Genomic DNA, 22,883 nt, shown 5'->3' on the forward strand with positions numbered 1-22,883 from the left:
TAATATTCAATGAAGAAGTAAATTTATGAAATACTTTATTCGTTTTTTTATTAGTTGCAATACATGGCCAGAATTTGGTCGGGTTTTGGGCATAGTTTTTTCAATTTGACTTAATTTTAAAAATTTTATGGGCGAGCTTGAAAATGCTATTTAAGTTGTTTTTTTTAGGAATTGGTTGATTTCTTTTGCCTTGTCCTGGTCGGTCCGCTCAATAATCACATCTAAATACACGCCTTTTCATTTTAGCTAAGAAAAGTGGGTTTCACATGTTTTTAAAATTTAAAATGGAGTTGAGAGAATTTTATAAGTATAAATAATTGGGCCATGATGTTTAAATAAGGATAATAGCACCATTTTAATTAAAATAACACTCCAATTATAGTGTTTTGCAAGTAATACGACATTTTTATTTTAAGGAAGTGTTCCATGTATTATGACATTTTCATATTAAGGAAATGATGCTAGTTTAAAACATGGAGAAAGTAATTAAAAAAATAAGCTTATCATCTATCAAGTGACATACTTTACGAGATTTAATATTTTTTTTCACAGGTAGCTACACGAGATGTCTTGTTGTACTTCCTGCTTGTCGTGCTTTCAGGAGTGCACCTAGTTGTGCTGCACTTTCCACTCTGTCTTAGGAGGTCTCGGATCGCTCGGATGGTTCCACCCCCATTTTATATGGGGCTAGGGTGCACAGTTACAGCTCTGGTACCTCTAGCCTGCACTGTTGACGGCAGCTTGTCTGACGAGTCGATGACCCGCGATTCACTGTGGGTACCTCTAGCCTTCAGATGGTCATTCTTCCTGCATTTGAGTACATGTTCGTTCACACGTCACTCGCGCTACTGCAGACAGTTGTGTTGAGCGTGACTCGAGTACAGGAGTGGCGACCTCTTTGGCTTTCGGTCACCGCATTTGGTTGCTGTTGTTTTTTGAGTCTGCATCTTTGGCTTTCGAGATGGCCAGACGGTTATCGTTGACCTTAGGTTCGGACAGTCGTTAGCTCCTCTTGTAGCATCCGACCTTGGACAGCCGCCTCCCCCATCCACCTTGATAGAGCAGGTTCTACAGTTCGTGTCAGAGCACTTTTTGTCTTTATTCTTGAGATTTGTGTATGTGATTATAGTTGCATTAGTAGTTCATTTGTTTGTTATGTCTAGGTGGTAGCATTAGTACTATTTGTTATGATATGGATTGATTTATTGTCTTGTAATTTCTTTTACAATATTTTTTGCATAGAAAGCTTTTTAGGTAAGTTTACATATATGTATATAATTAGTTTGTTGCCCTGCGATATCTGGGTTGTTAATTGAGTTTTTGTCCCAAATGTCAAATATAAACACACTTGAATCTTGATAATCAAATTTTATAAAAGACAAATGTAGCATACCATTGATAATAGAAGTCTACGTTATAGAATTATACTCCATATGAAATAAAACAACGATACAATTTTTATAGTTTCATTAGTAACAAACATCTAAGTTATTCAATTTAATACCCAAGAATTAATGATCACTCAAAAATTGTAACTTCTTAATTTTGTTCAACTTTGTAAAACAAATTTTATGGTATAATTAAAAATAACATATTTATAAGATAGTTTTTGAAAGTTACTATTATTTTAATTTATAAAATAGATTTTGAAGACTCTGAGTGAGATGACACCCCACCTACTCCAAATTCTGATCCTTCACCTGACACCAACTCTCCTTTCACACCTTACAATACACCTTCTCCTACTCCTCCTCCAACCAACTCACCAAATAATTCTCCCATTCCCTCCCCCAGTAAGAAAATCCACTAGAGATCACAGTCTTCTTGTCTGGAGCAAAGATTACATTATGCTTAATAAACCAAGCTTCCACATTTCTAACCTTGCTTTCACCACTATTCAACCTGATTTCAATTGCTTTCCATCATCTCTGACCAAAGAAACTGATCCAATTCACTTTAAGGATGTAGTTAAACACCATCACTGGGTTAAAGCCATGAATTATGAGCTGGAAGCTCTTGAGCTCAATGATACTTGGGACATCACCTGTTTACCTGCTGGTAAAAGTGTAATTGGGTGTAAATGACTGTATAAAACAAAATACAACCCTGATGGTAGCATTGAAAGACACAAATCAAGGCTTGTCATTCCTAGATGTAAGCAACAATATGGCATTGATTATTCTAAAACCTTTGCTCCAGTTGCAAAAATGACAATTGTGAGAACATTGTTAGTTGTTGCAGCCTTGGAAGGTTGGCATGTTGTACAAATGAATGTCACCAATGCTTTCCAGCATGGTGATCTTTCTGAAGAGGCTTACATGAATTAGCCACAAGGTTACACAGGTCTTGGAAGCAGAATTCAGACTGCTGCAGACATCTCTCTTGTTCCTAAGGCTGACTCTTCTTTGGTATGCAAGCTTAAGAAATCATTGTATGGGCTCAAGCAGGCTCCAAGACAGTGGTTTCACAAGCTGTCCTGTACCCTGCTGCAAATGAGCTTCACTCAATCCAATTTAGATTACAACCTCTTCACTAAACTAATGAACAATTCTCTTACTCTCATCTTAGTTTATGTGGATGATCTTCCTATTTGTGGTGATAGTATGTCAGAAATCAATAATCTCAAATCTCTGCTATCTGCAGCTTTTCATATGAAGGATCTAGGTCCTGTTAGATATTTTTTTGGTATTGAGATAGACAGATCAGATGCTGGATTTTTTCTTTACGTGAGCCTAGTGATCCTCCGCCAGCTAGCAATGACAATCCCTCTTATTGGATAGCCCCTCCCCCTAATAAGTTTAAGTTCAACACAGACGCGGCCATATCGAAAGAGGGGAAAGTAGGTTTGGGGATGGTTGTGCACGATTATCTAGGGGACGTGTTAATGTCTGGGGGTAAGTCCCTAGAGGGTCAAACTGACGTTTGCTATGCCGAATCCCAAGCTATGTATTTTAGCATCAGATATGCATACGATGCTGGTCTTAGAAGTTTGGTGGTTTCTTCAGATTGTCTTCAACTCGTCAATATGTTGTTGTCAAACAAGAAAGAGAGGACTTCTACCCAACTTGTAGTGGATGATATTCTAAGTATTGCTAGTATTTGTGTTTTTTGCTGTTTTTCTTTTCAGCCAAGATCTTGTAATAAGGTTTGCAGCTAAAGATTCCCTTACTCTAAGTGAGGAGCAGCCGTGGATGGAGGACTGCCCATCTGTTTCGTTACCCTTTGTCACCTCCGACAAAGTGGCTATCTTGATATAATATTAATGCTTACAGGTTTTGTCAAAAAAAGGTTGTGAGCTACAACCTACGAGTATATGTGTGTTGGAGTTTTTACAATTCTAGTAATGCAAATCGGAGGTTTACCAAGTGAGTGTGCAAGGAGTTGATGATGGAGTGGTGTGTCAAGCAAGTTAGTGAGTTGCGCGAGACCGAGCTAGCAATGGAGCTAGCGAGAAAGCTATAGATGGCATGGCAAGTAGACTACGCAAGGTCGAGCTAGCGTTAGAGCTATAGCTCACATGGCATATGAGCTACTGCAAGTCCGAGCTATAGCTCGGATGGTAGCTCGTATGGTCGCTCTGCTTATGGCAGGTGCGAGCTATAGCTCGCTGCACTTGTTGCTTGCGGTAGATGCGAGCTATAGCTCGCGTGCTAGCTCACTACGTTTATTGCTTACGGCAGGGCCGAGCGATAGCTCGCTCATATGAGAGCGAGAGCTCGGCCGCTCGTGGGCTTATTGTGGAGGCCTTGTTTGCTTCGTTTATATCCTTTCTTTTGTACACATATATATATAGCCTCCTAAACCCTCAAATTGAGATATACACAATTTTGTTATCTCTGGAACCCAAAACACATATACACAAACCTACCCTTTGAGATCTGAACAGTTCTTGAGTAATTCCACGCTTCGGGTTCGGGTACACGAATTACGAAGGAGAGTTGCGTTAAACTTGGGGGGCGTGCGTCATCAGGAAACCTGTACCGGTGGTGGCGTATTTCGCTTCTAAGGCAGTGGATTATGTTCCACGGCGCGACTGTGAGTTTGAGATCTTCAATCTTAAATAACCACCCACCAGTCCACCACCACTGACTCACTCCTAAACCAAGACCTGCCGTCGCCACCACCACCACCACCCTTCGCTGACATCCCCTATACCCAGATCGGCACGACACCCTCACAAACCCAAACCCACCATCGCCGAACCCCAGATCGAAGCTCACCATCGCCGAGACCCCCAAAAACCCAAACCTACCACTGCCGACACCCCCTAATTCCAACCTCACCACCACCGCACCCCCTAAACAAAAACCACCCACTCAACCCGAAACCAAAAACCCCCAAACAACCCGAAACCACCCACTGAACTCGAAAACCACCGGGAATCAAACCCCCACTCAACCAAAACCACCAAAAATTAAACCACCGTACCCATCCTAGAACCACAAAAGCCCTAGCCCATTTTGAAACCTCCCCTAAACCCCCCACTCATCTCGAAACCAGAAATCCCCACTCAACCCGAAATCATCGGAAATCAAACCACCCAGCTCTCAAACCATTAGATCTAAACAACAGGTGGATGAGGCGACGTTGTAGCGGTGTTTAGAGGCGGCGATGTTGTAGGTGGTGGTTAGAAATGGCGGCGGCGACATCGATATTGAAGGTGGTGTTCGAATGAGTTATTGGAAGATGAATCTGATGGTGGAATGATTTGTTGGGTTGGATTTTTGATTGAATTAGTATGGGTAAATTGGAATTGGGTGAGAATAGTTATGTTAAATAAGTGAAATTATTAATTTAATGAGTTGTAATTAAATTATCTAAGTGTGTTTTTAACATTATTGGTAAGGGTATTTTTGTAATCTTATTTAAAAAAAATTACCAAAAAAGGAAAGAAATTGGAAAGTTGCAAGTAATTGGAAGCATCCTAAAATGGCAAAAGTTGCAAGTAATAATTAACGGAGGTAGTATAAACTTTAAATACAAGTAATTTTCAAAGTAACAAAAATAAAGATGTTCAATGATAAACAAAAAGCAAATAAAATAATAAGAACCAATTTAAACTGGTTATTTATGAAATAAGCTAATACTCCGTATTAACTTTTTGAGGGGAAGCTAATATTGACTTAAATAAGTTAAATTTGAACTTATCCTAATTAGCATATTCATTATATGCTTACTAAATTTGGCATGTTAAAACACTAATAATTAATTCAACTCTAATTCGATCTTAGATACTTAAATCTTGTCTTAACTCTAGTACTCTACATACTCGTCTTACTCGATCCTAGCTACAATATACGAAGTACGATACGATGAAGATTTCTAACCATATCCACAGTTAAATTAGTGTATATTCTATTGTATATAGCTATAACAGAGAAAATATATCATATAGCGACCTATAAAATGTACACGCAAATAAATACACTAACCTATAAAGTATACCGTATCGAATTCGGATTAGCCCAAAAGGTGAATCGGATGAAACACAAAAAAAAAAAAATAATCTAGCATAGAATACGATATAATTTATATAATTTATGCGAATCACTGCATAGGGTGACATTCGGCCCTCACTTAAAAACCAAACAATTGGTACGTGAAACTCACGCTCAAGTGTTGCGAGTAAGCAACATCTAACATTTAGATCCTAATTCTTAAATCACAAAATCATTTCACTGTCATTTTCCACCCAAAACGACACCGTTTTAACCCAAAACCCATTCTCACTCCTCACGCGCCAAATCTCTCCTCCTTTCTTCTTCCTCCCCCTCTTATCCTCCATTTATTTATTTAATTAATTAATTTATTATTTTGTGAAAATAAAAAAGCAAGTGGACTTCTCACTGTACCCAAAAGCTTCTAACTTTGAGATAGAGAGAGAAAAAAAAATAAACAGAAGAGCACCAAACTATGCAAGACACAGCTGGCGGCGGAGGTGGCGGCGGAGGGGGTGGTGGTGGTGGTGGAGTTAACGAGTTGACTCGGGCAAGTGGGCTCGCTCGATTCCGTTCAGCACCAGCAACATGGTTAGATGCACTTCTTGAAGATGATGATTCGTTGAAACTTTCAGGCCCACATAATACCCACCAAGGTGGGCTAACCCAACTCCTAACCGCCGGAACTAATACTTCTTCTTCAGCTGCTGGGCCCGGCCCAATTCCGGTGTCTCGACCCAATACTTCCTACAACATCTCGCCGGCTGATCCGGGGTTCTTTGAGGGAGGTGGTGGTGGTGGGGCCCAACAGGCCGGGAATTCGGTGGCGTTTCAGAGGATGAATAGTTCTCCGGCGGAGTTCTTGAGTGCGAACATTGATGGGTATTTCTCGAGTTTTGGGATTCCGTCAAATTATGATTTTGGTGGTGGTGGAAGTGGAGGAGGAGGAGGATCTTCTGTTGATGTTTCTGGTTCTGGTAAAAGATTGAGGGAGAATGATTCAGAGCAACACTCCCCTAATTTCTCATCTCATAGGGTAACTTTTAATTTTTTTCTCTCTCTTCTTTTTGGCTTTTGTTAATGGATTCAAGTGGGATTTGTTTATGCAATGACTTTTATTAGGCATTGGATCAAGTGGGTATTTATTTTTATCTAGTTTTGTGGAATTTTATGAATTTATTTTTGTTTTTTTTTTTTTTGGGGAAATTTGACTTTGGATAGAGCTGTTTGTGGAAATTTAGAAAGTAAATTGGTTTGATTGGATACTGAATTTGTTGATAACTTGACTTTGGGAATTGTAGAGAGGGGAGCAAATTGGGCAATTGAGTACAGCAAGTAGCTTGGTGGAGATGGAAATGGAGAAGCTGTTGGAGGATTCAGTACCTTGTAGGGTTCGGGCGAAGCGGGGTTGTGCTACCCATCCTCGTAGTATTGCTGAGAGGGTAAGACATTGATTTCTATCTTTTCAATTGGGTGATCTGCGAATATATGAAGCTCCATAGCAGTTGTATGAATGTTTGAATTTTATTTTTTTTGCTTATTTGATTGGTTTAGGTTCGAAGGACGAGGATTAGTGATCGTATAAGGAAGCTTCAAGAGCTTGTGCCCAACATGGACAAGGTAGGGTCTTTTTATCCATAGCAATAGTAATATGATTTGTTTGTTTTTGCTAAGATGATTTAGAAAATGCAAACGTTGTTCTTGTATGTTTGATTACCTTGTTTGTAGTCATTTATTTGTGTTTTAGTATCTAATCTCATCGTGGATCATAAGATTGTTGCTTTTCTGAGGTTATGTTGGGTAAAGAGGGATGTTGTAACTTGTAACCTGTTGATAATAGTTTCAGGGGTAATAAATTGTCAAAACGCTTTACAAATGAAGTTATTTGATCAATATAACATGTATATATCATGCTTTGACTATTGGTATTAGGTCATTGTCATGCTAGCTTGTGGTGTTCTTAAGTCCTTGTTTGTCATAGTTTCATGAGACTGCTACATCCAACTATTTTTCTTTCTGTATGTGTACAAAAGAAATTAATGGATGATATGAAAAGAAAATTGCCAGCTGCTGATACATTGGAATTATTTTTAAAATTTTCTTATTGATCTGTGTTGTCCTATATTCTGTGCAACCCTTTCTTTAAAAATCATCAATCTTATTGTTCGTACTATTCACATTCAAGTTTAACGACAAATTCTATACATACTATGTATGAGTAACTTCAGTTCAATGCAAAATTAACTGTAGTTCCGAAATGATATGCTATATATAGTGGAATAGATCTCTGTGTGTCTAAGGACCTCTCTGATTAAACTACTCAATGGAATTGGTGGCTCAGATTTGGATAATCTGAATCCCATCTTTTTGACAACTATAGCAGCAGTAATATTTGTATACATGGTACTTGATTTGTATTAGAGGAGATAGAGGCTAGCATGCTTTACACTGGTTGACCATGGGTTTGCTTGGGGTCTTTGGCTCTTTGCCATTTCCTTCTTGTCTTCAGTTCCCAAAAGAGAGGGGTCATATGCCTTTGGTAAACCTTTTGTATTGGTTGTTTCTCCCACCTCTGGTTTAGACATCATCTTGCTTTGGGGTTGAAACTTGGGGCTTGGAATTGACTACAATATGAAAAACTACTGTCTCATTATAAATATTAAGCTAATTTTGGGGGTACTGGAGATAGATTTGGACAGTTCTTCAATACAGGAATACAGCAGAATAAATTTCAAACTTTTCAATTATCAGACCATGGGTAACATTGCTACCAGGAAAGTGGGTGACAATTTTATTGCATATTTTAGTACTTTTCAGTAAGGATTACTGGATTAGTTTTGTAAAAATTGTTTTGGGAAGCATTTAATACAACTATTACAATAACAGCCATCAGGTATTCCTGCCAGTGGCAGAGTCTAGGAAGGCTTCAACGTATATGCCTTACCCCTGCCTAGTCTGGACTGCAGGTTTGAGTTCAAAGAAGCATATTACCTTTCTATTGTAAGGTAAGCTCAAAGTCATGTTTTTTCACTTGATGTCTGAGACAGCAGGTTTTAAGTTTAAAGGAGTAACAAAGTGTGATCATTTACCTTTATAGCATGGTAGTTCAGGATGTGTGCATTGTGCGATTGATATCTGTAGATGAATAGAATCAGTATCGGTGTTTTGATGGGAACTGGTGAAGAGAGCTGGCTGGAATGAAAATTAAAATGGAAAAGTTTGGAACTTGAAGCAAGCTCCTAAGTGTTAGACTATTGGTATTACTTAATAATTAATACACTTAATAGTGGTTTAAATTTGATCAAATTCTCCAAATTTATGTAGGGCCTATCTTTGAGGATACTGTCTTGGTTAGAGTAGCTTTCCTTGCGATAAAATGTAAAAGATATAAAAGCAACATTATAATAAGAAGTTGTGAGTTTGAAAGCCCTATAAGCGATTGAGAATATGAAGGATATACATTTCTTCGTAGATACAAGCACCTGATGCTTAGAATCTTAGATGCTTGTTGAACTTTCTTATGTATATTCACTCTTAATGGCAATCTGAGTGTACCAGAACAGAACCCCAAATAATCAGAGGCTTACATTTACCTTGATTTTGTGTTTCTTCATTAAGCTTCCTACACTTAAGCCATGCCTAAATAGGTTACCTAGATTTTGTGTTTCTTCATCAAGCTTCCTACACCTTAAGCCATGCTTAAATAGAGAGAATCCATTGAGGGGGACTATCTATTGTAGAAACTATAAGGAGACAAACTATTGTGAAAATTGTTTAGGGACCCTCCTAATTGTTTACTGTATTACCATTGTAATCATTTATTACCCCATAATCCATTCTCCCTTGCTGAATATGGCCTTAAGTGAAGCGCAAACTAGATTTGACTAGATTTGAGCAAATCAAGAGAATATATTTCTTAATATAAAAGCTTGTGTTTGTATTAGCCAAATATGGGTGTGGCTATATTGATCCATGAAGTAACTTAAATTGCTCAATAATATAAACAGCAAGCTGTGAAATTAGGCTGAATCTAAAACTGCTTTGAGTTAGAGGAGCTATGATGCTTATCATTTGGGCTTAAAGCTGCTGTTAGTCTGAGTATGGGCAAGGGTATGGTTCTGAGTTGTGAAGAAATAAATGGACTCGACAATTGATTGGAAATGACACTTGCCTTCTTGAAACCCTAGCGAACATTGTGGACCATCCATCAATCTCTCCATTCAGCCAAAATACCCAATTTGTTCTGGTAACAAAACTTTATATCTTAAATGCCATCAACCAACTAGGATGGAGTGACAGTTGAAGTCATTAGTTTCTTACAGAGGGATTCCTCTGATACAGTTTTACTTGTAAGTGAGGGGCAATTGCAGCCTTTAACAGAAAGAGGAATACGGTAGAAGGTTAGAGAAGAGAAATTGATGAGGATAAGATGAAAAATTCAAATATAGAGGGTGGGGAACCAATCAAGAATAGAAAGGAGAACTGTTATTCATTGGAGATAGCTCACATTGTTGATTAATGGGATTGCTCTTCATTATCTGGCAAAGGAAGATATTTATAGATTTAAAGATCTGTAAGCACTATGTTAAGCTTCACTATCATATTTATGTAGGGATAAGGTCTTGCATTTGTAGGGAAAGGTTTTTGCTGAATGTTTTCTTTTGCTTCTCGATTTTTGGTTGAGATAGGCTTGATAGGTTATGAAGTCCTTGTTCATAGACTCAAAAAAAAAAAAAAAAACATGATGAAAATTGTGGTGATTCGAGTTTCATTAAGTCGGTTGGCATGCAGAGAACTTAGCAATTGAATGTTAATGTTTTGATACTTAGCTGAAAAATGTAAGTGTATTGGGCATCTGATTGCTGGCTTGCTGCTTTAAGGTTTTTTACTACATCCGTCCTCCGCTACACATTATTTGCAACGATTTGACATAAAGTAGAGAGGAAAAATGTCTAATCGTTGCAAATAATATGTAACGGAGGTAGTATAAATTGTAGTTTGCAGATTAAATCTCGAGGAACATGGTCATTGGTTAAAAAGAACTAATGATCAGGATTTTAGAAATTTGCATCAGTGTGTTTGAAACTGTGTCCTGTTAGCACTCCTTAATTCATCATCTCACAAAAGTATAAAAATAGCTGCTGTCTTTACAGAATGCCTTGTCCAACCTCCAAAAATATTGTGCTAGACTTTTTATTCCTTGTGTGGTAATATTTGCTTGTGAAAGTGAAGGTTGGTTCTGTCTACCATTGGTAATCAAGAATCCGCAGATATGGCTGTTAGCCTGTTACTGTAGTCATATGGGCAGATTTTCTTTTTATATCATTTGATTTTCTTCTTCATGTGTGACACAACTCTTTGGCACATATGTAGTTGTGTGATTGACAATCACGTGGAATCCAAATAGAATCTCTCTGATCTAACTTTTTCTTTAGCCATACCTACTTCTCTCAAACAAACAATCAAACAAAAGAATTTCCAGATTTATGTGGGTATCTGCTGGTTCTCTCATCACCCTGTCTTAAAAAAAGCTGGTTATTGGCAGATTTTAATCTGATAAGTGGTATGAGTGTTGCTTTTGCTTGAACAGGTGCTACTTCAGGAAGCTACAATTGTCATGTCATTATTTTCTTTCTGTGATAGTTGATGCTTGCATGACTTTTGTCATCCATTCCCCTTATCCTATGTAAATTTATCTGGTAGTTTCTTTTTAATAGGTCAACTTGTGAGGAACAACTTTCCTTTTTATGGAAACCACCTTTAACCAAATTTTTGGTGCACAAACCTACCTTTTGCCTGTATTCGGTGAAAAAGTTGATTGTTCCAAATTATTTGGCATTGATCATGAGGATAAGGCACATGCTTCATATATATTTGTCTTTTTCTCTCATTTTGCTTTCTAAGAACTCCACACTAAGAGCACTTGTGGTGTAGTCGGATTCGATCCCCTGACCTTTGAACTATGTGGGATGTTCTAGCTACCTCAGATCCCCCGTGCCTCAACTTTCAAAAGTATAATGAAAAGTAGTTCCAAACAAAATATAGAATTTATGTTCCTCTCAAAGTAATCTTTTTCAAGGGTATTATCTGATAAACACTCTTTTGCTATGCAATTGACATCCTCTTGTTCTCTTTATATTCTACTCCCTCTGCTCTTAATTTATTTCATCACTCGGGTTTGCTCAAGTATTGAGAGCTTTTGTGTGGGGCATGGGAAGTAAAAATTGTATTATCATAATCTAAAAATGGGGATGGAAAGTATTATTATATTACATAAAATTAGGGCAAGATGGTACAAACATTAGTATATGTAAGTAATGTAACAGTGGGGCAAGTGGATACATGAAGAGGAAGAAAAATAATAAAGTTGTGTCCTTTCCATAGTAGGAATTAATGCAATTATTAAGAAATGGCTGAATGGAGAGAGTGAGAGGGAGAGAGAATATAGCCTACTGGTTTCTGATTGGCTGAAGGAGTCCATATATAGATGATTCAAGTTTTGCTCAATCTGTTTAATAGTGGTACAACTGTATAACAGTTTCCAAAAGATTTCGTAGTTCCTCTCTCCAGTGACTAAATGAAAAAAGAATTGAATAAGAATTGCAACATATGATCACTGTGATTTCGTGGAGAACAAAGTGGATTGATCAACTACCACTAAACATATCTTCAAGTAAACTGATAGAAGGTCCAGTGTTTCTACTACAATGAGCCATATCAACACATACGGACATACCCAGTAATATATCTCAAGATAGGTCTAGTTTAACACATTAACCAATATCTGTGCATTGGCTATGTTCTTCTATGCTCATTTGTATTCTTTTTCGCTATCTTTCTTCAAAGAAGGTGAAGGATGGATATTTTAATTGATCACCGTGTGTTCTTTCTTGTGTATGCATGATCAATGTTCCTCTCAATATCAAACTTTCTAGCATTATATGATTCGATCAATTTTGATCTTTCTGAAACTTCTCTTAGGGTTTCATTCCCCCTCATCTGATACGCTATCTTCTTGGCAGCAAACAAATACTGCAGACATGCTAGAAGAGGCTGTGGAATATGTGAAGAATCTGCAAAAGCAAATACAGGTATGTTTATTATTGTCATTTTCCTCTGCACTTTGGCAGACTGGAAAAAAGGCATGACTGCGAATTTAAAAACTATATCCATCATCTTGGCTTCTATTTCCTGATTTGTTGGAATCAAAATATTCTCGTTTAGATCTGACATCTGCAAAATTATTGTGTTTCCCAAATCAAAGCCATAAATTTGTTCATCCTCTTTATAGCTGGTTTGACTGACCAACAACTTCCATGTCTGCAGGACCTTACAGAGCAGCAGAAGAAATGCAAATGCGTTGCCAAAAGCTGACTTTAAAAGAAGATCATTTAGCAGCTTCGTTTTTGTTAGTGTACACTAAGTTATGATGTCCCACCAAGGTTTCTGATGCTATTATTCATTGGTGCTACATATTTGCAAGAAATTAAGCTCGGTGCACAGCATGTTGCATTGTGAAACATGTAGAATTTGCTTAAGGGAAACCGAGCCTCATAACGAGTGTCGAATTTCATTGGCGAAGCCCCCCACAGTTTTTATGGTGGTGACCCCCTCTCATGTTGTATAATTTGCTTGGTGAGGTTGTACTTTAGTATGTTGTACACTAAGATTCTAGCTTAGTATTGTAGGAGCTTCATAGATTATTTAAGTTTGGTGTTTTTGTTACTGTAATGTTTGCACTGCACATATGTAGAAGCTCCCAATTGGGGATTAGATAGAAACATTGTAAAACATTGCCATGACACGTTCGATTATTATGCACCTGAAGATAATCTAAATAATCTTTTGGCTCATCAAGGCCAATGTAATTTACTAAATGATTGGTAAAGATTTTTGAATCAAGAATTTGTAAATCACATGGCACATTCGATCTTACTTGGCTACAGCCACTAACCCGCTGTGCTACATGTATCAGTCAATGGTTAGCAATGTGTTGCAAATTCTTAGTTATTTTCGAGTGCACCTAGCCACCTAAAACTAGGTTTATTTGTGATTCCGTGAGCGATTTGTGGTGGACATTGGGAATAAACTGGCCCTATAGGCTATAGAGGCAAACTATTTGGAATTATACCAAATACTACTTCATAATTTCATATATTACGCATATGACAGTACACACGAATTCCACTTCTAATCCAATTTTTTAAAGTACACCACTCTTTAGAATTTTTTTTTTACATAGTCAACTACTCATTCACCAATCACAATTGTTTTCATGCTCATCTCAAAAGTCTCACCTCATTAAAGTATTTTCTTATATAGAGTAGTATTATTAATTTTTAAATCAACTTCATAGTGGCACATTAGCCATCTATACTAATATATTAAAAGACGTTTTTTAAAAGGTCAATGTATCATATGGTCTTTTTCTTTACCATTACTTCAAATAAAATACTCCGTATTTTAAAATTGTTGAGACATGACTATTTAAAGACAGTATAAATACTAAATAGTGCATAAGGTCAAAGCAATGCATTTGTACTTGTAATACTTAAACTTGGAGAGAGTATTGGAATCATAGTCCGTAATCCTGTGTCATCCACTATTACGTAGTGTATTATGGAGTAGTAAACCCTCAGAATTTAGGCCTCCAAACATTAATCAAACAAAACATGAGTCATCTCACAACCCCATGCTATAATTAGAAAGTTTCTTCCAACCTCCCTCTTTCTTTTGTCACAGGAATGTTTGACCAACTTCTCCTACTCTGTCCTCTGTTTTATTCTTCTTCAAACTTTCATGTATATTTTTATGTCAAATTCCAATTCCATTCACCAAATCCCAAATCCCAAAATCCATAAATCCCAAGTTCAAATTTTATAATCCTCAAACTTCATTACATAAGATCCCCAGATTTTATCTATGTGTTTCTCTATGTTCCGATCAAAATCTAAGAACTCTGACATCATTCAACCCAGAAAATCTGCCCAGAATTTGACCTCTTCTGATATTAATTCTCCCTCAAATAGAAGCAGAAGCCAAAGTAAAAGCAGAAGCAATGAATTCAACTCAAAATCATCCTCAATTTCAAGCAGAAATTCGTTATCTAGTCTCAAAGATTCACTCCCAGAAAATCCTCATATTTATGATCTTTCTGAAATTCGATCTGCTACTAAGAATTTTCTGCTAAAACCCTTTTCATCTTCATCTTCTTCAACCTCTTGGAAGTGTGTAATTAATAAGAAACAATCAGTTGTTACCCAGCGCAAACTTCGGCGACCCATTGATAATTCGGAGCTCCGACAAAAACTCTCTCTCCTCTGTAAGTCTCATCATGCTAGCTTGGTTAAGCTTAATGGAGCTTCTGTTAGTGGGAATTGTATCTATCTTGTTTATGAGTTTATTTCTGGTGCTAGTTTGAATGATTGTTTGAGAAACCCTAGAAACCCTAATTTTACTGTTTTGTCGAATTGGATTTCCCGGGTTCAAATTATTGCTGGGATTGCTGATGGGTTGGATTATATGCATAATTCTGCTGGATTTAAAAGTGGGTTTGTTCATAATCATATTAAAAGTAGCTCAATTGTTGTATCTGAGGAACCTGCTTTAGTTGCTAAGATTTGCCATTTTGGGACTGCCCAATTGTGTGGGGAGGCTCCTGAGGCAATCATGGAGGAAGATGATGAGACTTTGGATTTCCAGGTTCTTAAACGGGTGGGTAGTGCGGTGGGGAAGTTTGTGGGGACGAGAGGGTATATGTCGCCTGAGTTTCAGACAACGGGGATTCCCACGTTGAAGTCGGATGTTTTTGCTTTCGGGGTGGTGCTATTAGAGATATTGTCTGGGGAAGAGCCTATGAAGGTTCATGTTGATTCAGACAAGGGCATTTTTCGGAAGGTTTCATTGATTGAAACAGCAAGAGAAGCGGTGGGGGATGGAGCTGGGAAATTGAGGCAGTGGATTGATAGGAGGTTGAGAGATTCGTATCCGGTTGAGGTGGCAGAGGGGTTGGTTCGGGTGGCATTAGGGTGTGTGCAAGAGGATCCTGACAGAAGGCCAGATATGGGTCAAGTTGCCGGTTGGATATCTAAGTATTACTTGGAGTCTAAGACCTGGGCTCAGGGTATTGGTCTTCCTGATGGGATCACTGTTTCATTTGCTCCCCGATGATACTTGAGGATTAATGTGACACTGAATTGAAATGTCCTGTTTTATAAAGAGGAGAGTCTTTGATGTCATATATAAGAAATGTCAGTGTGGTCTGAGGACAATTATAGGGTATATATGTATATGTCATTTGTATTGTATGAACTCTTGTAAATTAGTGTGGAGAATAGTGTAGTGCATAATGATAATAGCACGGTGAAACAATTTCTCTCAAGCTGGAAATCCTCATTACATTGTGAAGTGCCTCAAGGATGTACACCTTCAATACATACTCTTTAATGGTGTGGAGTCATCACCGAGGCAGGATTGTGTATCTCTACTCTCTAGGCTATGGCAATTGCTCTAGATTGTCCTTCCCAAGCAAGCTCATCCCCACATGGACAAGGTGACATCAAAGATATGATTACTTATGAAGCTTTTATGATTGTTTGGATATGTTGATGTTGCATTGGATTTTTTTTTGACATAACTTTCAAGCAAGATATTGTTTCTTGGGCAACTGTGATCACAATGTGGCTAATGTGGAGAGCATTAACCTCGTGTGTCCCATGTGAAGAGCAAATCTGATAAGTGTTATCTTGTACACGATGATCTCAAGTCATGCACAGCGTGAATGCAATATAAGGTCTTGAATCTGTTCAAACTGACTGAAGAACATACTTTCCCTTGATCGCATCATTTTTGTTGGAGTTATTACTGCTGCTTGTCATGGGAGCGTAGTGGAAGAGGGTTTGAGGTGCGAATTAAACACTTTATCTCTTTGTTTATTTTCTGTTTTGCTTTGAATATATGTTGTAGCATCAATTTTTTACGCAAGACACTTCTTATGGACCTTATCCATCCATGCTCCTCAAAATGCTAAATAAAAGAGTTGAATGGAGTAACAAAGTCAATACGAATATTGTCTTATGAAATAAATTGAAGTTATTATGCCGTTGCATTTCTGGATTGTTTAGAAGTACAGCATTAAATTGAAGTTGCATTATAAACTGAGGGTCAAACTAGAAATAGCTTGTGTGAGACTTTATGCATTCAAAGTGCTTAAGGGTCGTGAGGGTATGCATTATGTTAATATTGTAGTGCGTATGTGTACCTTATCCTGCCCTTCTTATTATACTAGTAATTTATAGTTGGAAAAAATTAATGACTCCCAAACTCCCAGGCCAAGAAAGGACTCTTATCACTTACTCTTTCTCAATTCCTACTATTGTTGATTTTGTAATAAACCTACATTTCTGTAATTCAAAAGGTAACTTTTGGTTTTGTTCTTCAAGATCATGAGTACAGTGGTTGGCAGCTGAGATCGCGGAAATGTCCCCATCGTCCGGTAGGTTAGTCCACAAAGAACTTAGTTGGTATTGACTTCATACAAGAGCTTATTGCGTCCTGGACTCTCTTTGGATTCTGCTGCCTCTTATCCAGCCCCTTTTTAAAGAATTTTCTGATCTCTATGTTGCTTACAAAGGCAAATGCGTAATATTTTGTGCATAAATTTGACCATCTCCTAAATATATTACTAGTATTATATTTGTCCTTTTATGAAGGATTTTCCTATGACCATAGGAAACTGTTGTCGATGATAACCTGATACCTTATCGATCTGGAGTTTGGTAATTAACTGATTTCTTTAACCCCATTACAGGAAAAACGTAAGCATTTGAAGTTCCAACTGAGTAGGGCATCACATCAAATGAAAAGCACTTAACCTCTGTTGCTGACCTCCTCGGTTACTCAGAGTTCGTTATGACTTCAAGCTTCTGAAATAATGCTATAGTTATCCGATTGATGTTCGAACCATACCGGTAAGATTTTATCTGATTACTAGATTGTTCACTTAAGGAGTGTGGTTTAAGTTGGGACGAGAGTAAGGGGTAACTGGATCATTCACGATGTCAAGATGTTTGGAGTCTGGTTTTTGTTGGTTTAAGATCCTCTCTGGCAATTGGATCGAAATTTTTTCAGGACATAAAAGAGTGTGTTGGTAGTACAAATTTTCTTACTCCGTACATTATACCAGTACTGTACAATTTTTTTTTTTTTTTTTTTATTTCTGGCAGTTTTTAGGATTCTTATCTGAAGCTAAATGTACAGACTGACATCTTATATTTCATACTATAATAAGATGCTCTTTTGATATGAACTGCTTCATTCAGTTTTGTCATTTTTAGAAATGTCAGTTGATAACAGAAGATGTAAGATTGCTACTTGTACTTTAATTTAAATTTCAATCCTGAAAAGTTGTACTGCATTACAATCACAAAAACAAGTGTTATTCTACACAAACTACTACATTAAGCTTGTTAGATTTTACAAATCAAACAACATCATACATTCCTGATCCTTGGATTAAACCATCTACAAAGTAATGACACAAATATATGGACATCCTCCAAGTCACAGCTACCAGAAAGTTACTAGACTAACTATAGCTAATACTATGCATACTTCATTCATCAGCTAAGGAAATTCAGCAAGTGTTTGCGCGAAGGTGCTGGCTAAGATAAACAAGATGCCAAGTGAGACCCATTAAAGTCATGATATTCAAGAAAGATGACAATGAGTTGAGTTTCTTCAGTCTGTCATTTATTTTTGCTAGCTTGGTCTTGGCTTTATCCTGTTCAGCTCTTGAGCTTTTTGATGGTGCAGTTGTCGTCGTGCCAATCGTGGTTGTAGTCGTGGCGGTGGTGGTTGGAGTGGCACCAGCAGAATCACTTACCACAGTGTCTATCACTCTGGTAGGTGTACTAACGCGGTCTCTTCCCCTCCCTTCCTCTTTATCTAGCTTCATCCTTTCAAACATTGCCTGCACAAACATCTCACATACATCAAATTCACAGTACACCAGACAAATACTCGAAACGAAGAGACCAAGTAAGATTAAGAAGTGATACCTTGGTAGCACGAGGCTCCAAGAACAGCAAATTACCCAAAACAAACAACAGAGAAGACATAAGATTATAAGCCTGAAGCATATGAGCCTTATTCTTAAACATGTTACCCTTATGCCCTAGCAAATGTCCAAGCAATGCCAACCCAATACTCCCAACCATTGCCTTAAAATAAACAGGATAAATCTTACTCTGAACCATCCCAAATTGTTGTCTTGGCAAAACTCCTGCTAATACATGACTATTTATAAATGTCACCCAAATTGCCATTCCATATGCAGTTGCTATCCCTAGTAACTCACTCACACCCATCAATGTACCCAATGTTTCCTTCACTAGAACATACCCAACTCCATTAACATACCTTACTACATCAAACACCACTTCCTTCCCTCGCTTCGCGATATCGATAAACTCTTCCTTCCCCTTCTTACCCTTCTCCTTAATCTTCTCCCCTGTTTCTTCCACCATTTCCCCTGTTTTCCCCTTTACTCTCTCTGCTTTTTCTTTCACATTTTCCCCTGTTTCTCTCATTTTCTCCCCTGTTTCCCTCACTTTCCCCCCTGCTTTATCCCTCACCCTCTCAGCAGTCTCCCCAGCACTTCTTGCCTTCGCCTCCACATCATCTCGAACACCCTCCGCAGTCTCCTTTGCTTTATGCCCCGCCTTCGAGGCGAAACCCATGGCTTTATCCACCACTTCCTCCACAACTTCCTCCACCGCCTCCTCGGCCTCGGCAGCCTTCTCCTTTGTCTTACCCCAAACCCCAGCAATCTTATGCTTACACTTCCCAAAAGCATCACATATAAGCTCCCTGGGCCGAGCCCCATGCGGCCCGGTCTGGCCCGTTACCACATCATGGGCCTTTCCCTTCACATCTTGGGCCACTCCCGCCACCGATGCCGCCGCCCTCGATATCTGCTCATCAACCGGGCCCGGGCCCGGGTCTTTGGCATGCTCTTGGGGTGATTTGATCAAAACCTTAGTGTTTCCGTCGCCGACGTCGTCGCCATACTCCACAACCACCGCTCTGTGGCCACCTTTAACAATGACTTGGTCACCTTTTCCGCCATTGTTTTGTGGGTTTGGAGAGAATAATCCAGAAACTACAATTGAAGTTGCAATCAAACTTATGGCAATCAAATTCATCATTTTTGCAGGTTTTTTTTTTCACTCTGTTTTTTTTTCTCTGTTTCAGTGTTACTGTTAATGTTTACAAAAGCGGTTGGCTTAATCCGGGTTTTTAATTGGGTTTCAAAGTTACGGTTTGTCGGGTAAGATTTACTGAAAGACGCGTGGCATTCTGGGGTCTTAGGAAGTGCCACGTACTTAAGTACGTGTCAGTTTTTTTCTTTTCTTGTATTTCTTTTTTCTCTTTTTTGTATTTCGTATCTATCCTTTCACAAAGAAATTAAAGTATACTTCTTTCAAAAAAAAAAAAAAAAGAAATTAAAGAATATCCATTCAAAAAAAAAAAAAAAAAAAAAAAATTAGGAAAAATAGGATAGCCATTTTGAGGATGGGGCTTTCTTTGGGAATTTTCATTGGAGTTAGTGTTGGGTTGTTGTTTCAAAATGTGACCCAATTTTCTACAAAAGAGCCCACTTTTGTCCCCATTTTTGCTTAGTAAAGATCCGGATAATACAACTCGGATTATTCGTTTTAAATTACTTGTACCACTTTGACTAGACATGCTTGATAATGTATAGATTACGATTTTTATAATGAATAAAGTAGAGGTAATTAGAGTGATGGAGTAAAATAGAGTTGAGGGAGTACTTTATTTGATCTGATACATTGATAGATAGTGATCGAAATAGATTATCTAATCATTGGAAGAATTACAACTAGATTTGAAGCTATCTAAGTAACTTTGTAATAAGTAAAGCTATGTTCTAAATCCGAGATTAAGACAATGAGATGCAAATATGCAATAAATATGCTTCAAGATTAGCTTGAGATTTTCCTTTGGATTCATAAACCATAAAAAACGGGGATAGAAAACAAAGATTCTGTACTAAGTACATAATAAAGGTGGTTTAGCTAATAATGGAGTATAATAATTGAGATTTTATGTACATGTCTTAATCCTTTTCTTTAGGTTTAAGAGTACTTAACCTATAAGTAACATAGAGGGTGTTACTTTAAGGTCTTTAATTGTTAGTTTAAGCAAGCTTATAGGTTGAATGATCTTAATGGCTTTGATTTATTATATAATTAATTAAACAACATCACATATCAAATCAAATCAAATTCAACACCGCCTTTATGATTACGCAGAATAAAATTTTGTTTAGAAACTTATAAAAAACACGGAGAAAAAAGTTTCCTATTGCCCATAATATTGCATAGCGAAAATTGTTGAAAAAAAGTAGAGCTTAAATAACGTCAAACATTATTAACCAAGGTTTAGATCTACCACAATAATTGTGTGCAAATTGTACACTTCTAAACGACTAAACCCAAAATAATTATGCCTTTTTTGATTTGAAGCCTTAGCTATTACTTGGACTAATTTTTGAATTCCATGAGAGACAAACTTAATAAGAAAATGATATTTAATGGAGAAACTAGAATAGAACAGTTCACCTAAGTATTCCAAATAACAAATCAAATGGCTAGTGCTATTATTAGGCTATTGATGACTCATAACTTAAACTAGTTATCATGACAAAAAAAATACCTAAAAGATCTAAATCAGAACATCCTAAAGAATATCTAAAAATATTTCAAGGGCAACCCTTATTTAATAGTCACATTTCCTTCCCTACTATATAATATGACTACATGGGTAATTGATTCAACAATTCAAGTAAATGTTAGGACACTAATTATTGAACAAATACAACCTATTCCTTTTGTACTTAATTGTTCTTAAATATATGTACTATTTTTGTTACAAAAAATATTTCCTTGTCGCACATAATAAGAAACGGAGTTATGGAGGTACTAGTTGGATTTTACGATACTTTTCTTCTACTAAGTATTAGTTGAGTGAAATTAATGAGAGTGAAAAATGATCTGATGAGGCTTAAAGTAAGGTTTTAAGAGTGAAGTTATGGTCTTTATATACATTTATGATTTATTATTAGTAGTAATAATAATAATAACAATAAAAATAATATCCATGATAAATATATATATAAAATAATAATAAATAAATAAATAAATTTAAAAAAGCTAAGCATCTTAATGCCATACCTAACACTTCATTCTTTTTCCATTTATCACTCTATTATTCTCATGTGATAAGATCCATATCATATGTGCTAAATTAGTAATATATGTATACCTAATTACCTCTAAATATCAAGGTTAGTCCAAATCATGCTAGCTAGAGAATTGCCCATATCGAGTGATGTTAACTTACACTCAACTCGTTACATATTTTATTTTCATAGCTTTTATATGAGAGGGGTCAGAATGTGGGTCCCTTTTGTTGCTACTTCCTGTTGTAAGATCTCATTCATGCATAATTCTCTATATAGTGGTCCATAAAACTCATGAAAATCGGCCACTTCTAGTTAATGAGGTGGGAACTTCATTGTCAATTTTGTCATTGATACTTTTGAAAGTTGGGTCCGAGGGTTTATTATTATGGTTAAAAATTGGGTAGTCATCCCCTATTTCGATAAACGTAGGTAAAGAGGAATTAAAATGAGTTGGTGAATGTACTGTTAAGCATTCAAGCGGGTTTATATAAAAGAAAAGATAGTGAGGAAAAGACGTACTTGAAATTGAAAATGATGTTAGTAATTTAATTGCAAGAAGTAGTTTTTAAATGGAAGATTTTAATTTTAACATTGAGTAGAGGGACTTGGATATCAATCAACCATATTAGTCAATTAATAATGACTTAGATATGGAATAAGAGGCTTTATTGAATGAGACATTTAGCAAATAATTTGAAGCGTAAGAAATAGTTTGTTTATAGTTAAAGATTTGATTAGTTAATATCATACTCCGTACCATATTACCATCATTTAGTATAGAATTTATACCTTTGTAATATCAATATTTAGACTTCAAATATTAACTTTATTTTAGTAAAAAAAAATAGACAAAAATTGGTGTAATTTAATTGTAATATACTCGTATATTAAAGTGTAAAAATCAGTTTTTGGAGTGTGTACGTCACACCCTTGATGGGTTGGCCCCTTTCACAGTTGCACACATCTTTAGAATATGGTTTAGGTGGACCTTAACAAATTGACATTTTAACATGGGGTGGACCATGTATACTCAATACTCTATTACTCCCCCATATTTGTACACAACTTCTGCGCTTGGAAGCACTAGACATATACCATACTTGATGCTACAAGTAATAGGCTATGTGGACTAGAAGAGGAGGGACCGCTCTAATTGAATAATTGTGAATTGTGATCCT

At 36.9% G+C, this 22,883-nt stretch overlaps 3 protein-coding genes across 4 annotated transcripts; 2 read left to right on the forward strand and 1 right to left on the reverse strand.

Annotated features, from left to right (window-relative positions):
- The first annotated feature begins 5,897 nt into the window (after positions 1 to 5,897).
- LOC145639744 (transcription factor bHLH81-like) lies at positions 5,898 to 13,289 on the forward strand. The gene is made up of 5 exons (XM_081691067.1): positions 5,898 to 6,474; positions 6,740 to 6,880; positions 6,993 to 7,058; positions 12,461 to 12,529; positions 12,765 to 13,289. The coding sequence occupies exons 1-5, from the start codon at positions 5,914 to 5,916 to the stop codon at positions 12,810 to 12,812; spliced, it is 885 nt and encodes a 294-aa protein (XP_081547193.1). The 5' UTR covers positions 5,898 to 5,913; the 3' UTR covers positions 12,813 to 13,289.
- A 747-nt stretch (positions 13,290 to 14,036) lies between these two features.
- On the forward strand, positions 14,037 to 17,741 carry LOC145639746 (lysM domain receptor-like kinase 3). 2 transcript variants are annotated; one of them, XM_081691069.1, is made up of 3 exons: positions 14,037 to 16,341; positions 16,880 to 16,936; positions 17,248 to 17,741. In XM_081691069.1, the coding sequence occupies exon 1, from the start codon at positions 14,361 to 14,363 to the stop codon at positions 15,606 to 15,608; it is 1,248 nt and encodes a 415-aa protein (XP_081547195.1). In that variant the 5' UTR covers positions 14,037 to 14,360; the 3' UTR covers positions 15,609 to 16,341; positions 16,880 to 16,936; positions 17,248 to 17,741. The 2 variants fall into 2 exon arrangements, with proteins under 2 accessions (XP_081547195.1, XP_081547194.1); XM_081691068.1 differs by lacking the exon at positions 16,880 to 16,936.
- Positions 17,742 to 18,029: 288 nt separating this feature from the next.
- On the reverse strand, positions 18,030 to 19,645 carry LOC145640722 (uncharacterized). The gene is made up of 2 exons (XM_081691952.1): positions 18,497 to 19,645; positions 18,030 to 18,408 (listed from the first exon to the last, which is right to left on the reverse strand). Exons 1-2 carry the CDS (start codon positions 19,643 to 19,645, stop codon positions 18,073 to 18,075), a joined length of 1,485 nt encoding a protein of 494 aa, XP_081548078.1. The 3' UTR covers positions 18,030 to 18,072.
- Between the last annotated feature and the right edge of the window lie 3,238 nt (positions 19,646 to 22,883).

This window comes from Chenopodium album, chromosome 7 (assembly GCF_948465745.1).
Source record: "Chenopodium album chromosome 7, dcCheAlbu1.1, whole genome shotgun sequence".
In the NCBI taxonomy this organism is placed as follows: Eukaryota; Viridiplantae; Streptophyta; class Magnoliopsida; order Caryophyllales; family Amaranthaceae; genus Chenopodium; species Chenopodium album.